The following is a 27,228-nucleotide window of genomic DNA, read 5'->3' as shown; positions in this document are numbered from 1 at the left end:
TGAAAGGCGGTGCGCAGCCTTATGCGAAAAATTTAAAAGGGCGGTGCGCAGCCCAAAATGTCCTATTAAAGGCGGATTAGCCTAAGCTGCCCTATTAAAGGCGGACTAGCCTAAAATGTTCAATTAAAGGCGAACAAACCTAAAGTGTCATATTAAAGGCGGACGAGCTTAAAGTCCTATTAAAGGCGGACGGGCCTAAATGTCCTATTAAAGGCGGACTAGCCTAAACTGCCCTATTAAAGGCGGACTAACCTAAAAGGTTCAATTAAAGGCGAACAAGCCTAAAGTGTCCTATTAAAGGCGGACGAGCCTAAACTGCCCTATTAAAGGCGGACTAACCTAAAAGGTTCAATTAAAGGCGAACAAGCCTAAAGTGTCCTATTAAAGGCGGACGAGCCTAAAGTCCTATTAAAGGCAGACGGGCCTAAATGTCCTATTAAAGGCGGACGGGCCTAAAATGTCCTATTAAAGGCGGACGGGCCTAAAGTCCTATTAAAGGCGGACGGGCCTAAACGAGGTGCTTTTGCGAACAATGATGATGTGCCTTTGCAGGGCATTTGAAAGTAATAATGTAATGCAGGTGCGGTTGCTTTTGCAGTGCGGGGCATTTTGAAAACAGTAGTGCAGTGCGGGGCATTTAAAGCAATAGTGCATGCGCATTGTATTTGAAAGCATTTATGCAAGGCATTTGAAAGCAATAGGAAATGTTTGTGCATCGACATGTTTGAAAAATCATTTGCAAGACTCAAGCATTAATTTGTTGCGAATCTTGCAAATTATTGATACTCGAGAGGCATAAGAAAGATCAAACCGTTTGACGTGCAATCCTTGCAAGGCTGCGAACATTATATATTTTGGCTTCCGCAACTTGGGAACCGTGAAACAAAGCGAGCGTCCTTTCTCCCAAGTCTTCTTTTTGCCTGATGACTCTGTTGGCCATATTCTCTTTCATGTTCCTCGATGTCGCTTGTGATGATGCCCTTAAAAATTGTCCCAGTTACTCGCATAAGAGGGTGTCGTTTTGCTATGATGCCCCTTAAAACTGTCCCAGTTTCTGGTATAGGAGGATATTGAGCTTTTGCGGTGATGCCCTTAAAATTTGTCCCAGTTTCTGGTATAGGAGGATATTGAGCTTTTGCGGTGATGCCCTTAAAATTTGTCCCAGTTTCTGGTATAGGAGGATATTGAGCTTTTGCGGTGATGCCCTTAAAATTTGTCCCAGTTTCTGGTATAGGAGGATGTTGCTTTTGCGAATGACGAGACCGAGCCTGACATAGGCTGCCTATGTATCCCACTAAGGGAATCAGGTCAAACGCAGTTCAAATTACAAGGCAGAATAAAATTGAGATAGAAGACGGTGCTCAATCTTATGCTAAAATTTCAAAGGGGCGGTGCACAGCCCAAAAATGTCCTTTTAAAGGCGGACGAAACTAAAATGTCCTATTAAAGGCGGACGAGCCTAAAATGTCCTATTAAAGGCGGACGCGCCTAAAATGTCCTATTAAAGGCGGACGAGCCTAAAAATGCCCTATTAAAGGCGGACGAGCCTAAAATGTCCTATTAAAGGCGGACGAGCCTAAAATGTCCTATTAAAGGCGGACGAGCCTAAAAACGTCCTATTAAAGGCGGACGAGCCTAAAATGTCCTATTAAAGGCAGACGAGCCTAAATGCAGTGCTTGATTTATGATTACTAAAATTAGTGTGGAGCGAGAAGCTTTTGCGATGCTTTATTTGTATGCGGTGAGACGAGTTTGACGCAGTGCGTAATTTGTAGCAGCAAATATTCATGACGTAATGCCGAAGATTTGGGGACCTTCTACCCTGCCAAAATTTGCATCTAAAAGTTCCTGCACTCAAAGAAATTTGTAAGTTTCAAATTTAATCAGTATTAAGTTGACTTTGCCCTTTGCTCTATCCGAATCTTGCAATTGCTGACTTGATACTGTGCGATATCCTTCAAAAATAGCTAAAATATGCCCCTGCGTTACTCAAAGAAAATTTGTTAGTGTAAAATAAAATGGTTGCCTTGCATTGAACACCAAAGCTTTGGCGTTGAATCTGCATTTCTCGAGGTGATGTCATTGCAACAATCTGGTGACGCTAATACATTGCTCGAGATTTCGATTCATGCTTTTGTCGAATAATGATAGGCCATTTGCAAAGCTGCCCCAGTGTTGCTTCATGGGGAAGACGGAATTTTCACTATTTTAAGACCGTGTCCGAGAATGGACTGCCTACTTATCCCGAAGGAATCAGGTCGAAAGTAGTTCATAACAAGCTTTAGCAAAAATTACAAGAAGGAAAGATGATGGGTGGAGAATGCTAGTGACGGTAGGTCCTTTCAATAGTCTTACTTAGTCCTACACTTCCTTTTCAAATGTCTCGGTGCCAATTTTGACCGATCACCGGTAACAATAATTGCATTTGCAACTGAAGGGCCATCATTGTCGTACAATTTATTTTGTTGCACACTTATCTTATCCTTTTCGATCATGTTCTGGATCTTATGCTTAAGAGCCGGGCAATTTTCTGTGTCATGACCTCGAATATTAGAGTGGTAAGCACAACTCTTGGACCAATCAAAATCTGGCGGTAGGCTTTTAGGGATCCATCCTTTCTTTGGCTTCAGGAGTCCCTTGGCTTTCGTTTTCTCGAATATGCTGGTTAATGACTCTTCAAGAGGAGTAAAAGTGCGGAATTTTGCGTGCTCTGACTGTCGTAAGCTAGACTGTGCTTGATCGGTTTGATTTTGAAAGCCTCGTTGATGAAAGTATACATGATCACGCGAACATTGATAGTTCTGCCGCGATTGCGGCTGACGTGTAGACCTGACAGTTGAGTCGGTCTCTCTGTTTTTGCCTTGCAAGTTGTTGAATGTCTCGGCTTGAAAAGTTTCTTGTACTGATGAAGTGTCAACAATTTTTCCTGCTCGAATGCCCGCTTCTACTTGCTTTCCAACTTGAATTAAATCAGAAAAGTCGCGTAACCGCGCACATAACAACTTTTCATAATATATGCCCTTTTGCATTTGGATGAAAGTTGAAATTAGCTCATTCTCGGGCAACGGAGGGTGTATTTTTGAAGCTTCCAATCTCCACCGGATGGCATATTCCTGAAAAGACTCATGTGGCATTCTTTCTATCTCAAGCATATCATACAGATTTGGACTAACCCCGATGTTAAATTTGAAATGTTCTACAAAGTCACGGGCCATGTCCTCCCACGTGTACCATTTGCGAAAGTCTTGTTCCGTGTACCAATCTAACACCAACCCTGATAGGCTCTGAATGAACAATTTCATTCTTATGGCTTCATTTTGTCCATTTCCCATTAATCTGCTACAATAGTCCTTCAAGTGCGTAACAGGATTTCCTCTGCCATTAAAGGTGTTGAATTTTGGCATTTTGAATCCTGGCGGCAAATCAACATTCGGAAGCATGCTTTGGACATTTCTTGCCCGCATCTCTTCTTCGATAATTCTCCTTAAATTGTGAAGCTCTCTATTCGAGTTATTCTGATTGATTGCATTCATTTCATTTCTCAATCTCTTGTGTGGGTATACCGCTAGCTGATTTTGCTGGTTTTCTGTGAAGGGCGCTGCAAGTGCAGGCTTTTGGACATTAGGTATCAATGTGACTTGCAAAGCTTCTGGTTTAATAGAGTATCTTGGCGGTATGTTTGTAGGAGCTGGGTGAGGAGAGATAGTGAAGGAAATGTTTTGGGTAGAGCTGGAAGCTGAACTTGTGTTAGGAAGAAGGCTGAGGGTATTTCCCAAATTGACCAATACGCTTCTTTGTACTACATTCTTCTCGCTATCCTCATTTTGCGCTTGCACCAACCCCACACCGGTGTTGAATGACTCGAATCTTTTTGCCATTGTATCTCGTCCTTAATGCAGATTCGCAGCCAAAACAATGTTCAATGCCAGATAACCCGTAAAAGAAAGACACAAGAAGCTCTAGAATTTGTAGTCCGACGGTATCGTGACAGGCTGAATTGATGGCACGTAATCCTGATTTGATTCGTCTTTAATCTCGTCAACCTTCAAAAACAGGTGTATAAAGTTATAGAATTATTTTGATAAAAAAAAAAAATAAAAAAAAAAAAATAATAATAAAAAAAATAAATAAAAATAATAAGGCTGAAAGCAAAGCCGCATGGCTTTTGAGGCGAGGCCACAATGGCCCTGATTGATAGACTTAATTGTTGATCTCGCGATTTTAAGTTCCTGCATCCAAAGAAAAATTCTCAGTTTGGGAGGGGGAAAGTTGATTCGTGTTGGCTCGAAGCTTGACTTTGTTGGCGCCCCATTCATCCTGTTTGTTTGGATCTTGCGGCCTCCGTTTAAAGCCTCGGTAGATGAACAGTAGTGAAACAATTGAAGGAAAGTCTTCCATTTGAAAAAATATATACGTAAGTGTATGTATGTAAGGAAAGATATATATGAAAATATATGTATACAAGTTGTAAGATATTCCTGCTAACTTTCGATTGCGACACTTCCGAGAACTTTGAAAGGTCATTTGTGTGTCCTGTTCTTGTCTAGTAGCCTTAATAGTGTCGATGTCCAACTTTTCTCGTGTCTAATCTTCCAAAATATGCCCAGTTTTGGTTCTGGAGGGTATACTAAACCTATGTTATGTTGTGACCGAACCTTGTATAGGTTGCCTACGTATCCACCAAGGAATCAGGTCTGAACGTAGTTCGTGACGCATAAGATATTTTGGATTTTTGTTATAAAGCAACCGAACCCTATGTGGGCTGCCTACGTATCCCACCATGGGAATCAGGTCAGCGTAGTTCGGACGCATGTGAATGGCAAAAATTCTAACCTAGTATGACCGAGTCCCTATGTGGGCTGCCTACGTATCCACCGAGGAATCAGGTCAAGCGTAGTTCGCAACTAAAGGAAAGGTTGCAAACTAGGTTGTCTAACCTAATGTCGTACTTTGATTTCTTCTTGAATTGCTAGCTTTTAGGCTTATGTTGTCACCTATCGGCTATTTCAATTTCTCGAGCGGAATCTTGTCTTGTCCCCTAGTTTCTTTGTTACTCTCTCAGGATTTGTCTATTCGTTCATGTCACAATCGTAGAGTTAGCAGATTTGATAAGTAAAGTAGAAAATAGATGATTAAGGAAAATCCGAAATGCATTCATAGTTTTGCAATTCAAGCTTCCACAAGGTGAAGCAAAACAAACAAAATTTTGGGTACGGTTCAAGCATCAATAAAAGAAAACAAGTTCACTACATGTTCATGCCACCAAGGCTCCTGGCGAATCAGGGACGGAGTACAAGTCCAGTTCTTCAGAGTCTCTCCTGGTTCTGTACCCTGGATGGTTGGTGTCTCAGTAGTTGTTGCAGCCATCTTCACTGGCACTTGTTTTCGAATCATCCCCACAGGCGCAACGAACGTTGATGACACGCCTCTCTCCATCTTTTCCAATTGGCGTAACAGCCTCCTTCTGATTCTTAACTTTTTGATAATTATCATGTTCATGTTGGCGTTTTCGTGAGTAGGAAAAGGGATGGCGATCCATATCGGGTCGAGCTCCAGTGAGCTGGATTGTTCCTTCCTTAATCAAGGCTTCGATTTTGCTTTTGAAGCCATAGCAATCCTCAGTGGCATGCCCAGGAACTCCAGAATGATATGCGCAATGCTTGGAACTATCAAACCATTTTGGGATAGGATTGAGAATTTTCCCTTCAATAGGTTATACCACGCCTGCCGCTTTCAGTCTTTCAAATAGCTGAGATAAATTGTTGTTGTTGTTGATTTTGAGCGAGATAAATTCTCGGGATGGCCTATTTACAGGGGAAATGCTGCCGAATTTTCTGTAGAATTTAATGATTGGTTGGAATGAATGGCTTAAGTGCCCTTAGCTAATGTTTGGTATTCATTGACGTATTTGTAGACCTTGGGGAGACCGAGGCGTAGATCGGAAATTACTTTAGATTGGCCATCTTGGAGTGTGTACGAGGTATGTGAAGCAACCTTCTTTCTTTTGGCATGCCTTAGTTTACATAGGCTAAATTAGAGCCTTAAGGAAAATTCCAAATCCGAAATCCGAGCATGTTATGATCCGTATATGTTCCTTGGCACTCTTAGGTATGATTTGATGAACTATGAACCCTTATGTCTTTGAAATAATCGTTTTCCGAATTTTGCATAAAAAGGGTTCCCTTTAAAGAAGTTCGAAATTTTTGGAATGCCATATCTTGCACAAATATGCTCGGATTACTCCAAAATTTTTGTAGAAGTCTATATGACATATGATAGGTATGTTTTCCATAGGCGGGCCCGACTCGGGTAAATAACCACCCGTGGGTCCCGCGACTTTCTTTTATGTAATTCGGAGAACTTTTGAAAGAATTTGATATGACTATTACTTCGATTTGCAAGTATGATCATTTTACTTATGTTTGAGGTTATGATAATGATTTTATGCATATGACTACTCACGACTCTACTCGTGCATTCTGTTATTCCTTTCGCCGAGTCCCGGACCGGTTCTGTTGTCGTGCGCACTTTGTTATACTCCGGAGTTATGCTGTGTTTATGGTTCACCGAGCTACTCGCAAAAGAGGGTCGGGTTCCACTTATATTTGGCGTTATGCGGTGTTATACCCCATTTTTACCCGGGTTGAAGCGGAATACAACATATTGGAGATTCCTATATTGCTTTGTTTTAAGGAGTCGCCACCTAATTGATTTAACGGTGAATTAGGACACCTGGAGGTTAACTAAGGCAAAGTTAAAACTAAACCTCAATTAATAGTCTGCTTAACCAATGTGATTCTAAATAAGGGCTCTATATTATCCTAAAGGGAAGGGGTTAGGCATCCTTTAGAATCCGTTAACTACGGTTGTCCGGCCAAACTTAGGTTAAATTAGCTGAGACTAAAATTGGCTTGCTAATATTGCTAAAGTTTTAAAGGGAAAATAATGTTGATCAAAATAAGATTTACTGAAAATATAAAAGAAGACTTTAAAACAAGATTTATAAAGGTCGTTATAATGGTTCTATTTAAAGTAATACTTATAAATACTGCTAAGGTAAAAAAAAAAAATGCAATTTAGAATAAGACTTATACCAAATATAATAATCTGACATAAAGGGAAACTTCAAATGCCATAAAACTTGTAAATATCACCAAGGCTTTAAAAGAAAAATGTTTATTTAAAATAAGATTTGCACAAAATATATAAGTAGGAAAAGTGAATTTATGCAGCGTTTTAATAAATATTGAGATAATTCGAGTGGTAGGGTATTAATTTGTTTTGCATTTTTTAGAAATATAAACAAAAAATACAAAAAAGAGATAATGTGAGTTTTCTTCATTTTTTATTAACTATATTTTAAAATATTGTAATCGACTTAAAACTTGAAGAATTATTTATAAATATATGGGTTTATATTTGTGTATTAATGCCATTTTGATTTTCTAAGATAGTAAGAATAAATTATGATTCCTTTAACTCAAAATATGTATTCACGCCATTTCGAAAAGCAATTATGACGATAAAAATATCGTAGATGCTATAAATAATTTTAATATAAACAGAAGAAGATGTAACTTGCAGGATTAACTATTAGTTTCCTTAGATTAGTTATCCATTATTCTAAAAACCAATCATACTAAATCCCTATAATTCGACTAAGCAAAAGAAAAAAAAGGGGGTAAAAGGTTAGTCGAACAATACAAGTTAACTGCACAGGAAATAAAATAAAGGCATAAAATAAATTAATGGGCTCAGCCCATGTGGACTGCTGTTGCGTTCTACTTTGCCGTTGGGCTTTGGCCCAGAATCTTTCCTATTTTTTCTTCTGGTTGTGGACGGAAACTGGACAGATGGGAAATCGTATTTCGTTGGGCCTTGGCCCAACACCGAGTGCGGGAGACGAGTCCCTCGGACTCGTATGCGAAGGTCATGCATAAAAATGAAAAGGAAAAGATTAGTATACAATGAAAGACAAAGGTTTGAATAAAGAAACTAAGTACACAGCTTGAATTAGCACATAACACAAGAAAATGACACTTAGAGAGCAAAAGTTCAATGCCCGAAATGAAAGCTTACAGCCGAAGCTAATGACATACGAAACAGATAAAATGGGCAATGAGGCCTAGATACCAAACGAAAACAGTCAAATGAGAGTAAATGCAAGCCCAATTAAAATGGTAGAAGTCACAAGAATAAGGAATACACCAGTTCAAGCCTTACTCGGACAATACACACATTGATTCTCTTTTCAACTATTCATAATATAAAATCTGATATGTGCACTGAAGCATATATGAAATAAATATATTCTACATACCTGATGTATCTTTTCCTCATTTCAAACACCACAAAGAATGGAAAGAAGAAACAAGGAAGGGAATACAACTACAACAGGGCAGTTTTAACTCTTGTCCCAAATAGAAAGAGAATGCAATCCCTTTTTTTTGTCATATAAACACATATAGTCATACATTTTATCCAGGCTTATGGGACCAAGACAAAACATTATCATGCCTAGTTTGGACAAAACATGCACCTTTCTTATCCTCTGGAGACAAGCATGATCAGATTCTGATCGTTGGTTGACTCTAAAATATTTTATTATCCATTTGCAGAAGCTAAAGAGAGACACAGTTGTGCAAGAAAAACCAAAATACATCACAATAATAGGGCAACGTGGTTGGTATGCTAGTCAGCAGGCATCATCATTTTGAAACACTTTTAAATGATCATCCATTCGGACAAGGTTCAGTAACCAAATTCTCATATGTTGAGGATGTCTTGACACAGCAGCAAGAGGGATTAGGCATGAAAAGATGCTGATCTTATAATGGACACAGATAAAGGCTAACACTTGGTGGTTTATAGGTCTGGACAGAATCATTTAAAGGAGCATACAGAGTCTTGATCACCTTAAATACTCAAGTTATACAATATTTCAATCTTAGAAAACACCCTTCTTTTGTGCCTAGTAAACATAGAGGTCTCACTATAAGGTCAGCAACACATTTTGAGATGAAACAACATTTTGATTCCCACTACATATCATTAAGAAAAAAAAACAGTTTATTATTTTAGCCACCCTAGGTCAAAATGACTCCAAGTTTAACCCCAAGATTATCTAAGCTCCCATTTAGATAACAGGCAAAACTAAAATGGGATCTTTACACATAGTATGGAGACATATGGTATCAGCTCCCATTTAATCAGAAGGAAATGACAAAGGCACAAAAACTATGACATATCCCGCTTCAACAAGGCGTGACCTTATGCACGAATAGACTGAACACTAACACATTTTGACCATTCATATTATTACCAATGCATTTGATCAATCCATAGCATTACATCTATCGCAGTAAAGAGATCAACAGAAACAATAACAGGCAATGCTTAAGCGGGTAACATGTAGAATGTGGACTAACGTATACCTCGCAACCAGATTCAAAATAAACGACATCTAAATTTCACTAACTAATTCATTCTAGCAAGACAACATATAAACCATGACTAACATAGAGCCAAACCAATATATAATACATGCTTAGCATAGACAGACTAACCTGAAATAATTTCTAAGGCATGTTTAACTAAAAACAGGCTAAACTAAATTTGTATATAAAGCTAAAACAACCACGGAATTGAACTGAACAGGACTGAATATGCTTAATTCAACCAAAATAACTACAAACGAAAAACCAAAATACAACTAAGCCAACAAATCGCATCAACGATTTCAAACACTCAAACAAATGCTAAAATAACCTAAAGGAGGGAAATTTACCTTCTTCGGGTGCAGCGAAGTGGGTACGGATCTTCGATCTACACTCGAAACACTTTGAAATTCGAACTAGCGTATGCTCGGATTCGAACGAACACCCACAGCAAAAGAGAATAGGATCTAATATTTATGACGATATCGAACAAATCGAAAGCCGAGGTTTTAACAGGGGAACTAGAACAATTAAAGACTCGTATCTTTTAGAGAAATTTGGCGATTCAAGCACTTCAATTCTTAGGGGGTTTTTCGACTGCGTCCCTTTTTGGTTCGAATCTTTTCTCCGTTTCTTGAGGGTAATTTCATGAACCCGAAAAATCCCCCTCAATTCGAATTTTTTTCCATCATTTATAGATCTACCATTTATTTTTGTGTTGAATAAAGGGAAAGGGAGCGGGGAACAACAGAAGGTGGAGATGTAGTGGTGTCAGAGCAGGCGGAGGTGGAGAGGGAATAGACGCGTGGGGGACAGGCTATGGTGGAGACAGAGGTATGGGTGAAACGGTGGTGGAGAGAACGTGGTGTCAGAGGAGAACGTGGTGGAGTGGGAGTGTCAGACGCGTGGGATGGAGAAAAAAACAGTGGGGTGTGTGTGTGCGGCGGCTAGGGTTTAGGGGTAAAGGGAAAGAGAGTGGCAGAGAAGGGGATGGGGAGACGGTGGTGTAGTGGAGGTGATGGTATAGTGGAGGCGATGGTGTAGTGGAGGCGGCGATGGGGAGGTGGAGAAGGCAGGTGAGCGTGGAGAGAGGAGGGAGAAAGAATAGGGGTGCGGCGGAGATGGAACCAAAAATGAAGGGAAACCTAAATAGGTTTCCCTTATCTCGAACGGGGATGGGTCGAACCTGGTTCATTTGTGGACTGGGTTAATTTTTAGACTGGGTATTAAAAGAATGGACTAGTGAATTAAAACATAGACTGGTCTAAAAATTGAGATAAAAATATGGGCTAGTCCAAAAAATATTAGGAGTTAATCGGACTTTGATTTGGGGTCCGGTAAGTCAAAATGCGGACCGAGTGCAAGAAATAGTTTGACTTCTAAATTTGAATAAAAGACCCATTTTGATTAACAATGTACTAAGGGTGTCAGAATATTATCTAATGCGAAAGACGTGTAATTATAAGAGATCCGGATAATAAAAATATATGATGTTGCAATGACCGTGCAATAGTATTTTAACAATAAATAAACGCTATCATTTTAAAATGTGCGAAATAAACGCGATGTGTATGCGGTAGTTGGTAAAACATTGAGAAATGCAGGTTTCAATAATACCAAATAATAGCAGCAAATAAATAGCAGTAGTAATACTGCTAATAATAATAACAATAATGATAATGGTAATAATGATAATGCTGATGATAATGGTGATAAAAAATAATAATAGATATGATAATAATAGTAGATAACAAATATTGATAATTAATAATAAAATAACAATAAGGATAATAATAATTAATAATAATAATAATAATAATAAATATGATAATAATAATAATAATAATAATGATAATAATAATAAGTAACAATTATTGATAATAACAAAATGATAATAAATTAATAATAATAACAATAATAGTGATAACAACAAAATGATAATAAATTAATGATAATAACAATAATAGCGATAGTAAAATAATGATGATAATAATAATAATAATAAATTGATAATAATAATAATAATAATAATAATAATAATAATAATAATAATAATAATAATAATAATAGTAATGATAATAATAATAGTTGTAACAGAATAATGAAATGTCGTTATTGATAAGAGATTAATAATTATAATAAACATAATATATAGTATTATTATTTTTATTTTTATTTTTTTAAAAAAAATATTAGAAGCGCAAATATGTATTTCGGAGGAGAGGCGAGACAAAATTGGGTGTCAACATGCGGTGATGTGATATGTGAAGGGGATACGGAAATTTGAAACTTTCTGGTGTTATGCTGTGTTATGGCGCCATCGACGGGCGGGTGACCATATTCTTCTGTACCCTATGCATGACTTACATGTTTGAAACTAAACATTTTGATATGATTGGATTTGCACTTATGTTCGGCACTTCTGTTTCGTTTATGTCTCAGGTTTGATTTCTGTATATTCTGCTTTGCATACTCAGTACACATTTCGTACTGACCCCCGTTCTTCGGGGGCTGCGTTTCATGCCCGCAGGTACAGATGCACAGTTTGGTGATTCACCAGTTTAGGACATCCCCATTCTGCGGTTTGGAATGCTCTTCTCATTTCAGAGCATATATGTTGATATATATTTTGTTCGCTATGTATGTATATGTTTGTTCAGGGGTACGGCGGGGCCCTGTCCCGCCATATGTTTTGATCGGTCTGTTTAGAGGTCTGTAGACGTATTTGTGGGTGTGTGTGCCTACTTCTGTACAGTTGTGTTTATATGATTCTATTCGTTATGGCAGTCTTGTCGGCGTGCATTTGTTTATGTGTTGGGCCGTTGTGCCATTTGATAGCCTTGCCGGCTTTTTGATATATGTGCATGTGTTCGGCGATGTATATTCCGCCGCCTCTTCTGATTCTGATATGATGTTTTGTACGCGCAATCGCGCAAGATAACATTCGTTCTCAACTTTGTTTTAAAATGATGAATATGAAATCCGTGTTAAGCTTTGCTATGATGATTTAATTTGTATGTCCGTTTGGGTGCCCAAGTAGAGCACCAGTCGCGGCCCACGGGGCTGGGTCGTGACACATTCTACTTATCTTACATATCTTATTAAATTGCTTACAAGTTACGCGGTATCGAACAATATAGGTAGAATTAAACGGTTTAGTGACACTCTTGTAGACAGAGCAATTTGGCATATCCAATGTGAATCTCTCATGCGAAATCCGCAAATTCGATTGACCAAACTTATGGGGTTTAGTATTTCAATCATTGATTCTATTTAGTCCTGTCTTCTGGTTCATTAGTCAAGGGCAATGTATATATAGTATAACAAAAGGAGTTTATTTTTTGCAAGATATTTTAAAACGGGGACAAAATATTAAATAGGAGACTCCTATAGGAACACCCCACGCAAATTCTTGCTTTCAATTGCTACCTTTACCTTACTAGCGGTTATAACAAATGGCCAATAAAATGAATTTTGCATAACAAATGACCAATAAAAATGAATTTTGCATAGTTCCCATATCTACAGGTACATACATGAGCGATACTTCCACAGATCAGAGAGCCTAAAAAAGCCAGGACCATGATATTAGGACCTGTTGAACTACAACAACACGTCCCCAGTAACTCTATCCTCTCTGGACATGGAGGACTGTCAATGGTCCAAAATCCAGCAACTAACTCACACAAAAATAGAAAAAAAAAAGTGGAGTTTGGAGAGGGAAGGGGCATTATGTACAAATAGCCCAGAATTGGTTGCTTTCTAGCACATTACACTAACTAGCCAGCTCGGATGCCTATGCAGGGGTGGATCGAGTGAAGAAGCTACTAGGTTCATCCCTATATATGTGTAAAAAAATCCGCTTAGTATAATGAATGGATTCGAACCTAGCAATTAGATGGGATGGTAGAATTCCATATTCGAACCATAAAGTTGAAATTCTGATCAATCCGCCCCTACGCCTATGCAAGCTAGTCCTTGTAAGTTTGTATACTTCATAACCGGTGAGATGAAGCAAGTCTCTGAACAGTTAACTAATTTGCATTTATATCAAAACTATCTGGCATCCGGAATGTGTCAGCTGCACCCAACTTTCTTCTTTCTGCTGATTCCTCTTCGGAATCTTGTTCACTACTGTCATACAACTCATCCTCCTGAAAGTGCGGTGAAGTAGGATCATTTATACTTGCAGATCGGCAATCTGGACCTGCAAGCATGCTCACTTGACCAAAGTGAGAAATTTCTATAACAACAGTGTCATCATCTATGGGAAGGGGTTGTTTCCATGGCTCCCCATCAAGCCTCATGAATGTATGCTCAGCCGCACCCTTGTGAAACTCAAACCTTATTCTGTTCGCCTATCAATATAGAATGGTAAAGAAAAATGTAAATCTATATATGATTTAAACTTCAACGGCAGCTGATCATAAAACACTATAGACGTAATAAGAAGTTGTACTATAAGAAGAGAGTAATGCCTCCCCAAATAGATAGATTTTACTTGGCAAAAATATAATATTTTAGCTTCGTTTTATATTGCACATCCTTTTTAACCGAAGGAGTTTAGCAAATTAAAATACCACACCAACAAATGTCTATTCTACGAATCTTTCAAAATCAAATAACCTGTGCAAGGCGTGTCCCGTGCCCTCTTGGAGCCAGCAAAACAAGTCCATGCCAAGCATTTCGAAAACCAACAACCTCAAGAAGACAATCATCAACATATGGGGCAGTGAGGTCCCTCTGCAAAATTACAAACAAAAAAGAATCCAAACAAAGCTTTGATCAATGGATCCATCCAACGTATCTTTTCATAGATAGCAATTCATAATTTAGAATCACACAGAAGATACTGAAAAAAGTAGGAAAATTGACCTCATGGAGCTTCTTCTTGTTAGGACTTCCCCAAGGACTTAATCCTCCAGAAAAGCTGGGCAAGTTGAGGCAGACAATAGACCTGATGCTGCACATTCAATCAAGTATTAAAATATTCAGTAATTTACGATGAGACAAACCATCTAAGTGACCAGTTGCAGTACAATTTGTTCCTCATTTGAGGAAATCAGAAACTTCAGTCTCGATAGAATTTACTCTCAACTTCTAAAAAGAAATCAATGCCTACTATCGCTGCTAAGAATATGATGAAATCTTAATATGCATCAGCTTAAATCACAGGGATGACATGAGAAGACAAAGTTTAATATACACAGGTCATGTTGACCAACATGGGAAGATCTATTTGTCTAAGTTTTCCGGAATGGTACATTCTATCAGCTAACATAGATTAAAAAGAAATAAGAAAAAGAATGCAAAATATAAAAGAGCACCATGTGCAGCTACCTTCTAGGTATGTCGAGGTCTATCCATTCGCCTGGCGTTTTCATTATTTTCACATTTACTAGCTGCGCAATGTTTCTGCAGAATGGATCAATGTGTTAACGGAACTATAATGATAAAGAAACGCAGTATTATAACATCATCATCATCATCACATACTAATAATGCAGAAGACATAGCTATTATGGAATCTTTTGACACAATAGGTGGTAAATGTTAAAGATGACAAGATCGTAAATGTCCTGGTATGCAACTATGTGACAACATAATCAGATACGAAGGTTTGAGAGCGGCATTCACAAAGCACTGCCAATTTCATTGCACAATGAGAATAAAAGATGCAAATGGTACAACCACAACAAAAATTGACTGAGATTTCTTCAACTTCTTGGCATAATGACCATGTAACTTCTATTAATGCTTATAGTTGACCAGGTCCTACGTATATTAGCTTCTGTTCCGTAGCATAGGAAAAGAAGAATCTCTTGGAACTACAACTATGAGTTTTTCCAAGACCAAACTAATGGTCACACCGGCAGTTGAAAAGGCAATGGTATGTGTTCATAATTAAGGGAACTAAGGATATGACCAGTGAAATAGACAGCTTAACTTGACAAGAAGACTAACCTTGATGATGGATGCATAAGAGAAGCAAAAAACCATCCTTGTTTACATCCAAGCTTTGCATAAGTACTCTAACAAAATCATAAACAAAGAGAAAGACCATAAGAAATCTTAAAAAATAATAATTTAAGAATGGAAAAACAAAAGTGCGCCGACGCTGCACAAGCATTTTTAAAGAAAATTAATTGAATAAACAGCCACAAGCGAGAGTGACAGTCTGCTTGTGTGACTTAGTGTGAGAGGCCTATAGTTACAAATTGGATGCAGAAGTTAGAGGAAAAGACACCAAGTAATGACATCAGGACCAGATCCCGATGGTTAATACTAGATCTATCATTGCATCGTAAAAAACCAAGTCTCAGTCCTACACTTCATGGATCATTATCCCATCTTTTCAATTTTCTGCAAGTGCTTAAATCACAGTTTCAGCACCTGCCCGTCCATAAGAGGCATGTATTTGTATGCCATTAAGTCAGTCTCCTATATTGCATCTTTTGTGAACTTCACCAAGGTTTGAAGACACAATGGTGGGGACTGAGCTTAGCTTATGAAGTATTCTAAATTAGCATTAAGGGGATTCAAGTAAAAAAGATACATTCTACTCTCTCAACTCTGCCTAGCAGAGCATATCCATGACCATAAGCAGTTGAACTGTGAATCCACAAAAAATACTACCTCCCTCACCCAAACCTTTAGGGATTTGTTATGGTTTATTGGAAAGCTAATTATGGAAAAGAAATATAGAAATACAAACAATAGAAGTTCACTATGCACGGACTAATCTCATACTGCTCTGGTCCACATAATTGGTGTCATGCAATTCTCTTCCTATGAGAATTTTCTCCTTAGAAATTACAAAAATATTTTCAGCTGAATCCTTTGTTTCCTCAATCAAGAAAATGCCTTAAGTTGCCATTTAGTGAGAAAGGGATTTATCCAATTCTTCGATATGAAAGTAAATAAAAGTTTAAAACCACGAAGTGTAAATGTTTCATTTCTGCATAAACATTCCGCGGAAGTTAATTACTTTGTCATCACAGATAGACAACATAAGTAGGTAAACTATGTGCTATCTTGATATTGTTTATTTATATGTGAATTTTTATTATAAGAAACCATCTGATTATTTCCTGTCAGTCTGTCTTAGCATCTAAACTATATAGAAATATTTGACATTATAAAAACATGAAACTGTTGTAAGTGCATAAGAATAGCTGTTATTCCATGACAAACCAGCATTACAACTAGGGAATTAAGTTGACCGCACCATGTTCGGAACGACAGTACGGTACTTGAATAACTAACTAGCTTTTATTCTCCGATAAACCAGCAATAGAAGTAGGAATTAAGTTGATCCAAATGACAATATAATACCTGGTTAACTAACTGGCTTTTGAATTTTTCTGGATTTAGCTTCCTCTCGGCATGAAATGCATATGAAACTTGAGCATCCATTCCTGCAAGTTAAAGTAAAACCAAAAAGGGAAAAAGGTGAAACCTTGTCCAAAACTCAGGAATGAGAATAACAATACACAAGCATCAAGTTCTTGATACAAGCATGATATACCATCCAAAAGCTTAGTGAACAGACTCTAGATGTAGTGACCCTTAAGTATATACAACTCATAAAGTTTTGCATATAGATCAAAGTTTTTTGTAAAAACCAATATCTCCAGATAGTTCACGCAACAACGGGAAAATGTGGCATCTCCTGTTCCCAAGATTTCTTTTTGCTCTCGTGAGTACAGTGGAAACTATAAAAATGTAAAAACCCATAAATAAGCCACGGATATACCCATGCTGAAGTAATTCCAAAATCCTCCACGAAAAGTGTTGTAGCCCTCCTGAAAATGAACACAATACACTTTCAGATGAAGTAAAATTTTGTAAAAGAGACATCACTAAATAAACAGGTGAATGAGGAACCCATATTTTAATTGAAGTTCATATATAGATTTCTTTGAGAGAGTATCAGACATCTAACAGAAGCGAAGCTACAATATCAGGTACTGCCTACAAGAACCCAATAGCTTTTTCTTAGACCCTATATTTGTACTAGGAAATCCATTAAATATGTATCAATATTTAATTGTGAACCCAGTAACTAAAACAAGTGTTCAATGGCAAGTTAAGAATCCATAAACTTCAATCCTAGCTCCAACTCTAACATCTAAAGCAAACTTACATAGGTGAACATCATGTTAGCATAATGGACAGATTGTAGAATATCTACATTAAGATATTCTCAATATGATGAATATATGAAATATTATTAAGGATATTCTACATTTAGTGTAGAATATTATGTAATATTAGTGGCAGAATATTATGAAGAATATTTTATAGGATTTACATTTAATGTAAGATATTTTACTTCCTTTCCTCTCTTATTTCTCTTGTATATAAATACCAATGTATTCTGATGTATGGGGATGAAGTAATTGAGATAGTCATTCTTCAATTTCTCTCGTGTTTTCTCTGTTCTTGACATGGTATTAGAGCTTTTTTTTTTTTTTTGAAAGTTTAGTTATCTTGACTGTTCGTCAACAAGCAGTCCTAAGAATCTAGGGCTTTTGGTTTTGGTTTTGGTTATTCTAGCTATTGTTTTCGTGTCATTGTGTTTTTGATTTTCTCTATTCAGAAACATGACTTCACATCAATTTGAGTCTTTCAGTGTTCGTTTCACTGGAAAAAATTATTCAGCTTGGGAATTTCAGTTTCAACTTTTTGTCACGGGAAAAGAATCATGGGGCCATATAGATGGAAGTGATCCTACTCCTACTGATCTTACAAAGTTAGGTCAGTGGAAGGTCAAGGATGCTCGGGTGATGACATGGATTTTAGGGTCAATTGACCCTCTTATTGTTCTTAATCTCAGGCCGTACAAGACTGCAAAGGCCATGTGGGATTATTTACAAAAGGTTTACAATCAAGACAATAGCGCTAGAAGATTTCAGCTAGAGCATGAAATTGCTAATTACTCTCAAGGAGGTCTCTCTGTTCAGGATTATTATTCTGGATTTCAGAATTTATGGGTTGAATTTACTGATATTGTTTATGCTAAAGTACATGCTGAATCTCTCTATATAATTCAAGCAGTTCATGAGCAAAGCAAGCGAGACCAATTTTTGATGAAATTGCCATACGATTTTGAGAGTGTTCGCTCTAACTTGATGAATCGTGACCCGTCTCCCTCTTTGGATGTTTGTTTTAGGAAATTACTCCGTGAAGAGCAACGTCTTGTCACACAAAATGCTTTCAAGCAAGCAAATGATGTCACTGTTGCATTTGCTGCTCAAAGAAAAGGAAAGGGCAGGGATATGACTAGAACTCAATGCTATAGCTGCAAGCAATATGGTCATATTGCAAGCAATTGGGGCAAGAAGTTTTGAACTATTGTAAACAACGGGGACATATTATCAAAGAGTGTCCCACACGCCCTCAAAATCGTAGGGTCAATGCTTTTCAAGCTGAGGTAAATGGTTCCACTACTGATAACTCATCTTCTGTAGGACAAATTCTTACTCCTGAAATGGTCCAACAAATGATCGTGTCAGCCTTTTCGGCTTTGGGATTACAAGGTAATGATGTTGCATCTAATCTTTGGCTTGTTGATTCTGGTGCTTCCAATCATATGACCAACTCAACAAGTATACTAAAAAATGTTCGTAAATATCACGGTCCATCACAGATTCAGGTTGCCAATGGTAGTAATTTACCCATTACCAAGGTTGGGGGCATTACTCCAACTTTCAAGAATGTTTTTGTTCCACCAAAACTCTCAACTAGTCTTATTTCAGTTGGACAATTGGTAGAAAATAATTGTGATATGAATTTTTCTCGTAATGGTTGTCTTGTGCAGGATCAGGTGTCGGGGACGGTAATCGCGAAGGGGCCTAAAGTTGGAAGATTGTTTCCTATATATTTTTCCATTCCTCATGTTCTATCTTTTGCTTATACTTCTACTACTATTAAGATTGAGGTTTGGCATAAGCATCTAGGACATCCAAATTCTATTGTGTTGTCTCATTTATCGAATTCTGGTTTATTGGGAAATAAAAATCAATTTTCAGCTGCTTCTTTTGATTGTTCAACTTGTAAATTAGGCAAAAGTAAAACTCTTCCTTTTCCTAATTTTGGTAGTCGTGCTACAAAATGTTTTGATGTCATTCATAGTGATGTTTGGGGCATTTCACCAATTACTTCTCATGCTCATTTCAAATACTTTGTGACATTTATAGATGATTATAGTCGGTTTACATGGGTATATTTTCTTCGTTTCAAATCTGAGGTATTTTCCATATTCAAGACATTTTTGGCTTACATTGAGAATCAATTTTCTATATGCATCAAAATATTAAGATCTGATTCTGGTGGAGAATATATTTCTCATGAATTCAATAATTTCTTGCTTGAGAAAGGAATTGTCTCACAACGCTCTTGCCCATATACGCCACAGCAAAATGGGTTGCTGAGCGTAAAAATCGTCATCTCTTAGATGTCACTCGTACTTTATGGATTGAGTCCTCTGTCCCATCCAAATACTGGGTGGAAACTTTGTCTACTGCTTTCTATTTAATTAATAGACTGTCATCTAAAGTGTTAAATCTTGAGTCTCCATATTATCGCCTTTATCATCATAATCCTAGCTATCATAATTTTCATACATTTGGTTGTGTTTGTTTTGTACATCTGCCTCCTTCTCAACGCAATAAACTTTCTGCTCAGTCTACTAAATGTGCTTTTATAGGTTATAGTACTTCTCAGAAAGGGTTTATTTGCTATGATCCAAGTTCTAACAAATTTCGTATTTCTAGAAATGTTGTTTTCTTTGAGAATCAATATTTCTTTCCTACTCATGTTGAGTCATCTTCTGTTTCTCCTATTCTTCCTACTTTTGAGGATTTGTCATCTTCTTCTAAGAGGTTCAAACCTGGATTTGTGTATGAACGACGTCGGCCAGCTTTACCCCCTCCCGAAACTGATCCGCCACCTGAGACTGCTCCACAACCAAAATCTGAGATTTCTTCAAGGCCAGCTTCACTTGAGCCTACTCGACGGTCTACTAGACTGCGAAGTACTCCTAATTGGTATGGTTTTTCCTCTACTTTATCCACCATTTCTGTTCCAACTAGTTACTCACAAGCTTCCAAGCATGAATGTTGGCAGAAAGCAATAGAGGAAGAACTTTTGGCTCTTAAAGAAAATGACACATGGGACATTGTTTCATGTCCTTCAAATGTCCGGCCAATTGGATGTAAATGGGTTTATTCAATTAAACCTCATTCTGATGGAACTCTTGATAGGTACAAAGTTCGCTTGGTTATCCTTGGTAACAAACAGGAGTATGATGTGGATTATGAGGAGACTTTTGCACCAGTAGCAAAAATGACTACGGTGCGAACTATTATTGCCATTGCTGCATCACAGAGCTGGCCTCTTCATCAAATGGTCGTAAAAAATGCTTTTCTCCATGGTGATCTGAAAGAAGATATCTATATGAAACCTCCACCTGTTTGTTTTCATCACCCACATCAGATGTTTGCAAGTTGAAGCGATCTTTGTATGGATTAAAACAAGCTCCCAGAGCTTGGTTTGATAAGTTTCGATCTACTTTGCTTCAATTCTCTTTTGAACAAAGTAACTATGACTCATCCTTGTTTCTTTGGAAAACATCTACAGGTTGTGTTCTTCTTTTGGTATATGTAGATGGCATCATTATCACAGGAACTGATTCTTCATTAATCACTAGCCTCCAGCAGCAACTTAAGGATTCTTTTCATATGAAAGATCTTGGTATTCTTACATATTTCTTGGGGTTGGAAGTTCATTATAATTCTTTAGGTGTTTTCTTAAACCAGCACAAATATACTCAGGATTTGATTGCTTTGGCTAGTCTTCAAGAATCACCCTCTGTTGATACTCCATTGGAATTGAATGTAAAGTATCACCGTGATAAAGGAGATCTTATTCCTGATCCAACTTTGTTTCGACAATTAGTTGGGAGCCTAAATTATCTTACTATTACTAGGCTTGATATCTCTTTTGCAGTTCAACAAGTCAGTCAATTTATGCAGACTCCGCATCATCTACATTTAGTGGTTGTTCGTCGCATCATTCGATATCTCTCAGGAACATCTACTCGTGGATTATTTTTTCCTAGTGTCTCTCCTGTTCAGCTTAAAATGTTTAGTGATTCTGATTGGGCTGGATGTCCTGATACTCGCCGCTCTGTCACGGGATGGTGCATGTTTCTCGGAGATTCTTTGATATCTTGGAAGAGCAAGAAGCAAGATCGCGTTTCAAAATCTTCAATGGAGGCTGAATATCGAGCAATGTCTACTGTTTGTTCCAAGATTATTTGGCTTCGTGGTTTACTTGCAGAGATAGGATTTCCTCAATCTAGTCCTACTCCTCTTCATGCTAACAACACAAGTGCCATTCAGATTGCAACCAATCCAGTTTATCACGAAAGAACCAAGCATATTGAAGTGGACTGTCATTTTATCAGAGAAGCTGTAGATAGAAGAGTTATTACTCTTCCACATGTATCCAGTGATCTTCAAATAGCTGATGTGTTTACAAAATCAGTGGCACTACAACATCATCTGTTTCTAGTAGGCAAATTGATGCCTGTTGATCCACCGGCATCAATTTGAGGGGGGATGTTAGCCTAATGGACAGATTGTAGAATATCTACATTAAGATATTCTCAATATGGTGAATATGAAGAGATACTATGAATATATGAAATATTATTAAGGATATTTTACATTTAGTGTAGAATATTATGTAACATTAGTGGTAGAATATTATGAAAAATATTTTGTAGGATTTACATTTAGTGTAGGATATTTTACTTCCTTTCCTCTCTTATTTCTCTTGTATATAAATACCAATGTATTCTGATGTATGGGGATGAAGTAATTGAGATAGTCATTCTTCAATTTCTCTCGTGTTTTCTCTTAAGATATTCTACAATCTGTCCATTATGCTAACACATCAAACATCAATTAACCTAATTGTTTAGTTGTTAGAGGGACTCCAGCATCTAGAAAGAATACTGAAACTGAATGTCAATCCAATGTATGGATCCTTACAAAGCACAAGAATATTATAGAGTACCATATTCCAGTGGTGAGAGAGAAGAAAAACCTAGATACTTTTCACAGGAAAGATATATGTATTTTTGCTGTCTGATAGCGTCCAAGACAAAAGCATTTTGCTCATAAGGACATGTAAATCCATGAAGGGGAAACAGACTCAGATGTACCTTGTTCAAAGCATCAGTTTGAGACACACGTTGAAATGCATGCAATGAATGTGGTAGCTCAAGAGGTGCAATTGGATCACAAGAACCTTCTTTAGGAGCCCACATTCTCATAAGAATATGCCAACTGAAACAGAATGATCATCATAGCAGCGAATTTCAATTGAATCGAATGGAGAGCAACATAACATGATAGTACAACAACAACATATATACCCAATATAATCCCACAAGTGGCGTCTGGGGAGGGTGGAGTGTACGCAGACCTTACCATAACATGATAGTGTTTAAGCCAAAAGAACTAGTGCACAAATTCTAGATAAATCTCCTAAGGTATTATTCTGAAAAAAGTTTCATGCTTTCCTACTGATGGAGAAATAACAATGGATGGTTAGTTAATCAAGATATCTAAGTTTTTCAAACAAGTTGTCTTCATTCTATCACATAAGTGAACCTTTTAAGATGAGAAGATATAAAAACGAAACAAAGTGCACACGCATCATACATCCCTTACGAGTTTAATTAGATTCAGATTACCCACAGACAGTTCCATAAGACGTCGTTAACAAGTCTTATGTCATGATTTGAACATTTTGAATTCAGACAATCAATGGTAGTTTGTTCTTCATTCACTTGACTTTCAGCGGAAACCCCATAGTATAATTGCCTAATGAACTAGCGTTTATATTATGAAGTACTTAAACACCATGAGTGTTAAAAATTTAATAGATGTTATGATGCATTACATATAATGAAGTATTCAATCATTCATTTATAACAATAAACGAAGTGATGATAGCCTCAGTGAACAGTTATCAATTTGTTGACAAGCAGATAAGCAGAAGACCTTTCACCGCTCAAGTAAGCCAATATTTACCTGTCAACTTTCATCTCTTTTCCATGTTTCACTTGATCTAGGAATGCCTTCACCGATTCGCAGTTAATAACTGGATTTTTCTTCCCCTGCAATTATTAGGAGAATCTCAAGCAGATGTAACATTATTGATTGACTACAAGGATTTGACTAACATAGAGACCATATTCTGCTAGTAAAAGAAAAATAATTCCACTCTATACAATTGAAGAGTCTACAATTATTAGAAATATGTGTAATGGTAACAGGTTTGCAAATAATTACAAGAGAATTTTGCCATCAGGCAAAAGGATTACTGTAATCTTACCCAACCAAATGCAAAAGGTAGATTGTTTCCAGTTCCTAATGGCACGGTTGCAATTGGAGGTTGGCGAGCTAGTTTGAGATCTGAAACAACTCCAAGAATCCAGCCTGCTGTTCCATCTCCACCTGCCACCTATATAACAAAATTGCTTAAGATATAACAAGCAAATTAAATATGATCCAACATGCTTCATTTAATTACGAAACTGACAATGATTCTCAATCTCCTTTCAATTTCGTCAGACAAGCTATCTCCACATTGCTTATGTTTCTCTAAATTGAAGTAAAATTGGTGTAGAACCTTATCAGGGGCCACTTCTGCCAAATCAAACACCTGAAAGCAATTATCCCACAGTGAACTCTTCAAAGAATTGCAGTGCATTTTGTAATCCACAAAAGATTAAAATCACAGCAATGCATATCAAGGAAGGGAAAGAAAAACCTGATTTTCATTTAGAAGAGTACGATATGTCAAAAGAAGTTCTCCCCCTAGCTGTCCACCGCTTTTGGAGTTGATAAATACTAGTACAGGACAAGCTGGTGTATTGTAGCCTTTTCTCAATTCTGCTTCAGGAAGAAGTAAGTAATCAGGAATGTAGAAGTCCTCCAAAAAGTTCTCAGCTTCAAAATCCCCAAAAGATGCTATATGACTGCAAAAAGAAGGGACATATATATGATTTGAGATTTCAGCGGTAGATTGTCAGGATGCCTGTTAAGGGGATGACCTTGTCTCAACTATGTAAAGGCCAGCAAATGGATCAGTTACACAGATTTCATGCATAAGAAATACAAACACCTCATGGGAGACGTATTCGAAAGAAATAAAAGAATTTAACCTGTAACACTGTGATTTGGACCGGAACTCATAATTCAAGATCAAACATGCATACAGCGATACAGTACATTAGCAGATGGACCAAATTTAATTAAATTCTAGTAAGGTTTAGGAGTTCACGGATGTCCCCTTGTTATTCTGTTTAGATTCTAGTTTCTTCACTCAAGCATTCTACTAATTCTGCTTTTCATAAAACGTTCTGTCACTTCAGGTCTATATGAATCAAATAGGGAAATTAGTTCAATATACTCTTCCTTTATTTGGAGTGTCCTTGTCTTAGAAGTCCAGTTCGGAGTACTTTTCAGTTAAAGTTGAGATTTCCCTAAGAATTACCTTCTCGACATCCTTGGTCTATATGGATCCATGTTATTATTACTTTAAACCACCAAAAGTCATGATCATTCTTCACAAAGATCAAGAAAACTTGTCTAAATATTACTAAGCAATAAAAAAGATGCACTTCCAGTTACTACTTCGCATTTTTTCTTCATTGTGTCAAACCTTCCATTTTGCTGTCCTCATAATGTTCACATCAACACACTGCATAACTCAATATCCCATATTTCAACAATATTCTCCGACTTCTCATGGGAAACATATGATTATCTGAAGTATTGGTGAATATAACCTAAGAGGAGTTGGTTGAGAATCATGAGATCTCAGGTTCAAATCCCAGCCAGTAGAGGCAAAAACACTAGGGGATTTCTTCTCATCTATCCAAACCTTAGTAGACAGAGTTACCCGATACCTGTGCTAATGGGAGGTAACATGTACCCCATGAACAGTCGGTGTGCGCAAGCTAGCTTGAACACCACATTTATCAAAAAAAAAAAAAAAAAATAAGAGAGCCTAAGAGAACCCAATCCAAGCATTCCACAGTTTAATTTTACATACAACAAGCTCTCTCCCCCTGAGTTGTTAGTCTCATTCAATTCATCTACTCCCTCAGTTTCAATTTATGTGTCTTACTTTCCTTTTTAGTCTGTTTCAAAAAGAATGTCTCTTTCCTTTTTTGGTAGCTCTTCAGTTCCAACTTTCCATGTGACATATTTAACACCACAAGATTAAAGGGTATTTTGATACATTAAACATATTTTTAGTTTAAGACCACAAGATTTAAAAGTTTTCTCTACTTTCTTAAACTTCATGTCAAGTCAAAACCAAATAAACAAATTGAAACGAGGGAGCATTAAGTAACAACGACTTAGCTTAAGTAGGGTATACGCAACATATATACTTGTTTAAAAGGATCGCTAAGTATTTATAAATATCCTCTGCTTTAATCTCATATATGAACAGGTAGCACACTAAACAAGCAAAAAGGTGCTCGATCACGAAAAATCCCTGAAGTACCAATTTTCTTTTGAAAAAAAGGACTGTGAAATAATTATCATAAATAGTAGTGATGAAGTACCGTCGGGCTTCTCTATAACAATCATCCTGTATAGCCAAGTTTTTTAAAAAAAAAAAAACGAATTTTCATGTCATGTTATATTATATGTTATCTATAACAATATTTTGTCATTGCAACCAAAAAATATTCAGACAAACGATGTCGTTATAGACAATAATTTTGCTCTTTTACGTACCTTCCCTCGTCGATCACATTAGCAGAATCCTGCAAATCCTCTCTATGTAAAATACTGCAAAAATATACAAGCAACAAATTAGGAGCAAATTAAAATAAAAAATGCAGAACCTGCATGTGCATTATTGGTAGAGAATATTTTGAAAAAAGAAAAAAGAAAAAGAAAAGCCACCTTTTGTTAATGAAATTGTGAACCGATGATTTTGAATCCATAACCATGATTTTATAAGCAATTCAAATTTTGCTTCAGATATTAGCATGTACGTTTGTAGCAATTCAAATTATGCATGTAAAATTATTGTATTATATAAAGAGAAGAGAAAGTTGAATTTATTGGAAGAATTTTCAAGCCCACACATGGAAGAAATTTCGTTCCCAAGGAGGGCTTGAATTATCAAAATACGCGTGAAGAAAATTTGCGCATACATTTCCATAGCCGTTTTAGCTTTTGATTAGTTAGTTTAGAGATAAATTGAATGCATGGAAGTAGGGGTAAGCATGGTACCGAATTATAGTAATTTTCGATACCGCGATTTCGGTATTATGGTATTGGAAAACTGAATATATATATCGTATCGAAGTATATAATTACATATACAATTTATATACTCCATATGAGTATTATAATATACTAACAAATCTATAAACTAATATTAGTATGAAACTAACTGTTTACACGTTGAAATTTTTTACTACTCTATCATAATTGAAATGTATATGTGTAATTAATAAACGAAAGGGAATTGCTTATACTTTCTTTTGAATAATTCTACATGTGGAAGGTGTTAGTATGATATAATTGAGACGTTTCTTGAAAATGGAAGTCATAATTCTCTATTATATGAGTATATGTAAGTCGAAATCAAATAAATTATGGTTACCGATTTACGTATCGTAAAATAACTGAACTAAAAATACTGAATCATATCGAATTAATTTTGGTACGGTAATAATATCGTA

General features: G+C 36.8%; 2 protein-coding genes across 3 annotated transcripts in view; one reads left to right on the top strand and one right to left on the bottom strand.

Moving 5' to 3' along the window:
• LOC132628590 (cyclic nucleotide-gated ion channel 4-like) overlaps window positions 1-12,324 on the top strand; it is a 57,700-nt gene extending 45,376 nt beyond the window's left edge. The window contains exon 8 of the mRNA XM_060344372.1: window positions 11,968-12,324. Within this exon, the coding sequence (XP_060200355.1) occupies window positions 11,968-11,989 (22 nt within the window). The 3' untranslated portion in view covers window positions 11,990-12,324. The remainder of the gene's footprint in view (window positions 1-11,967) is intronic.
• A 571-nt stretch (window positions 12,325-12,895) lies between these two features.
• LOC132633226 (diacylglycerol kinase 1-like) lies at window positions 12,896-26,701 on the bottom strand. Of its 2 annotated transcripts, none has more exons than XM_060349898.1 (14): window positions 26,441-26,701; window positions 26,270-26,323; window positions 24,288-24,495; window positions 24,057-24,179; window positions 23,850-23,978; window positions 23,546-23,631; window positions 22,672-22,795; window positions 17,194-17,242; window positions 16,773-16,855; window positions 15,402-15,469; window positions 14,778-14,852; window positions 14,313-14,400; window positions 14,064-14,180; window positions 12,896-13,795 (listed from the first exon to the last, which is right to left on the bottom strand). In XM_060349898.1, the coding sequence occupies exons 1-14, from the start codon at window positions 26,485-26,487 to the stop codon at window positions 13,472-13,474; spliced, it is 1,575 nt and encodes a 524-aa protein (XP_060205881.1). In that variant the 5' UTR covers window positions 26,488-26,701; the 3' UTR covers window positions 12,896-13,471. The 2 variants fall into 2 exon arrangements, with proteins under 2 accessions (XP_060205881.1, XP_060206372.1); XM_060350389.1 differs by having other exon boundaries at window positions 24,147-24,179.
• Window positions 26,702-27,228: the final 527 nt, after the last annotated feature.

This window comes from Lycium barbarum, chromosome 1, assembly GCF_019175385.1.
Source record: "Lycium barbarum isolate Lr01 chromosome 1, ASM1917538v2, whole genome shotgun sequence".
In the NCBI taxonomy this organism is placed as follows: domain Eukaryota; kingdom Viridiplantae; phylum Streptophyta; class Magnoliopsida; order Solanales; family Solanaceae; genus Lycium; species Lycium barbarum.
The sequence above is the reverse complement of the archived record's forward strand: the minus strand, read 5'-3'. Positions and strand labels throughout refer to the sequence as shown.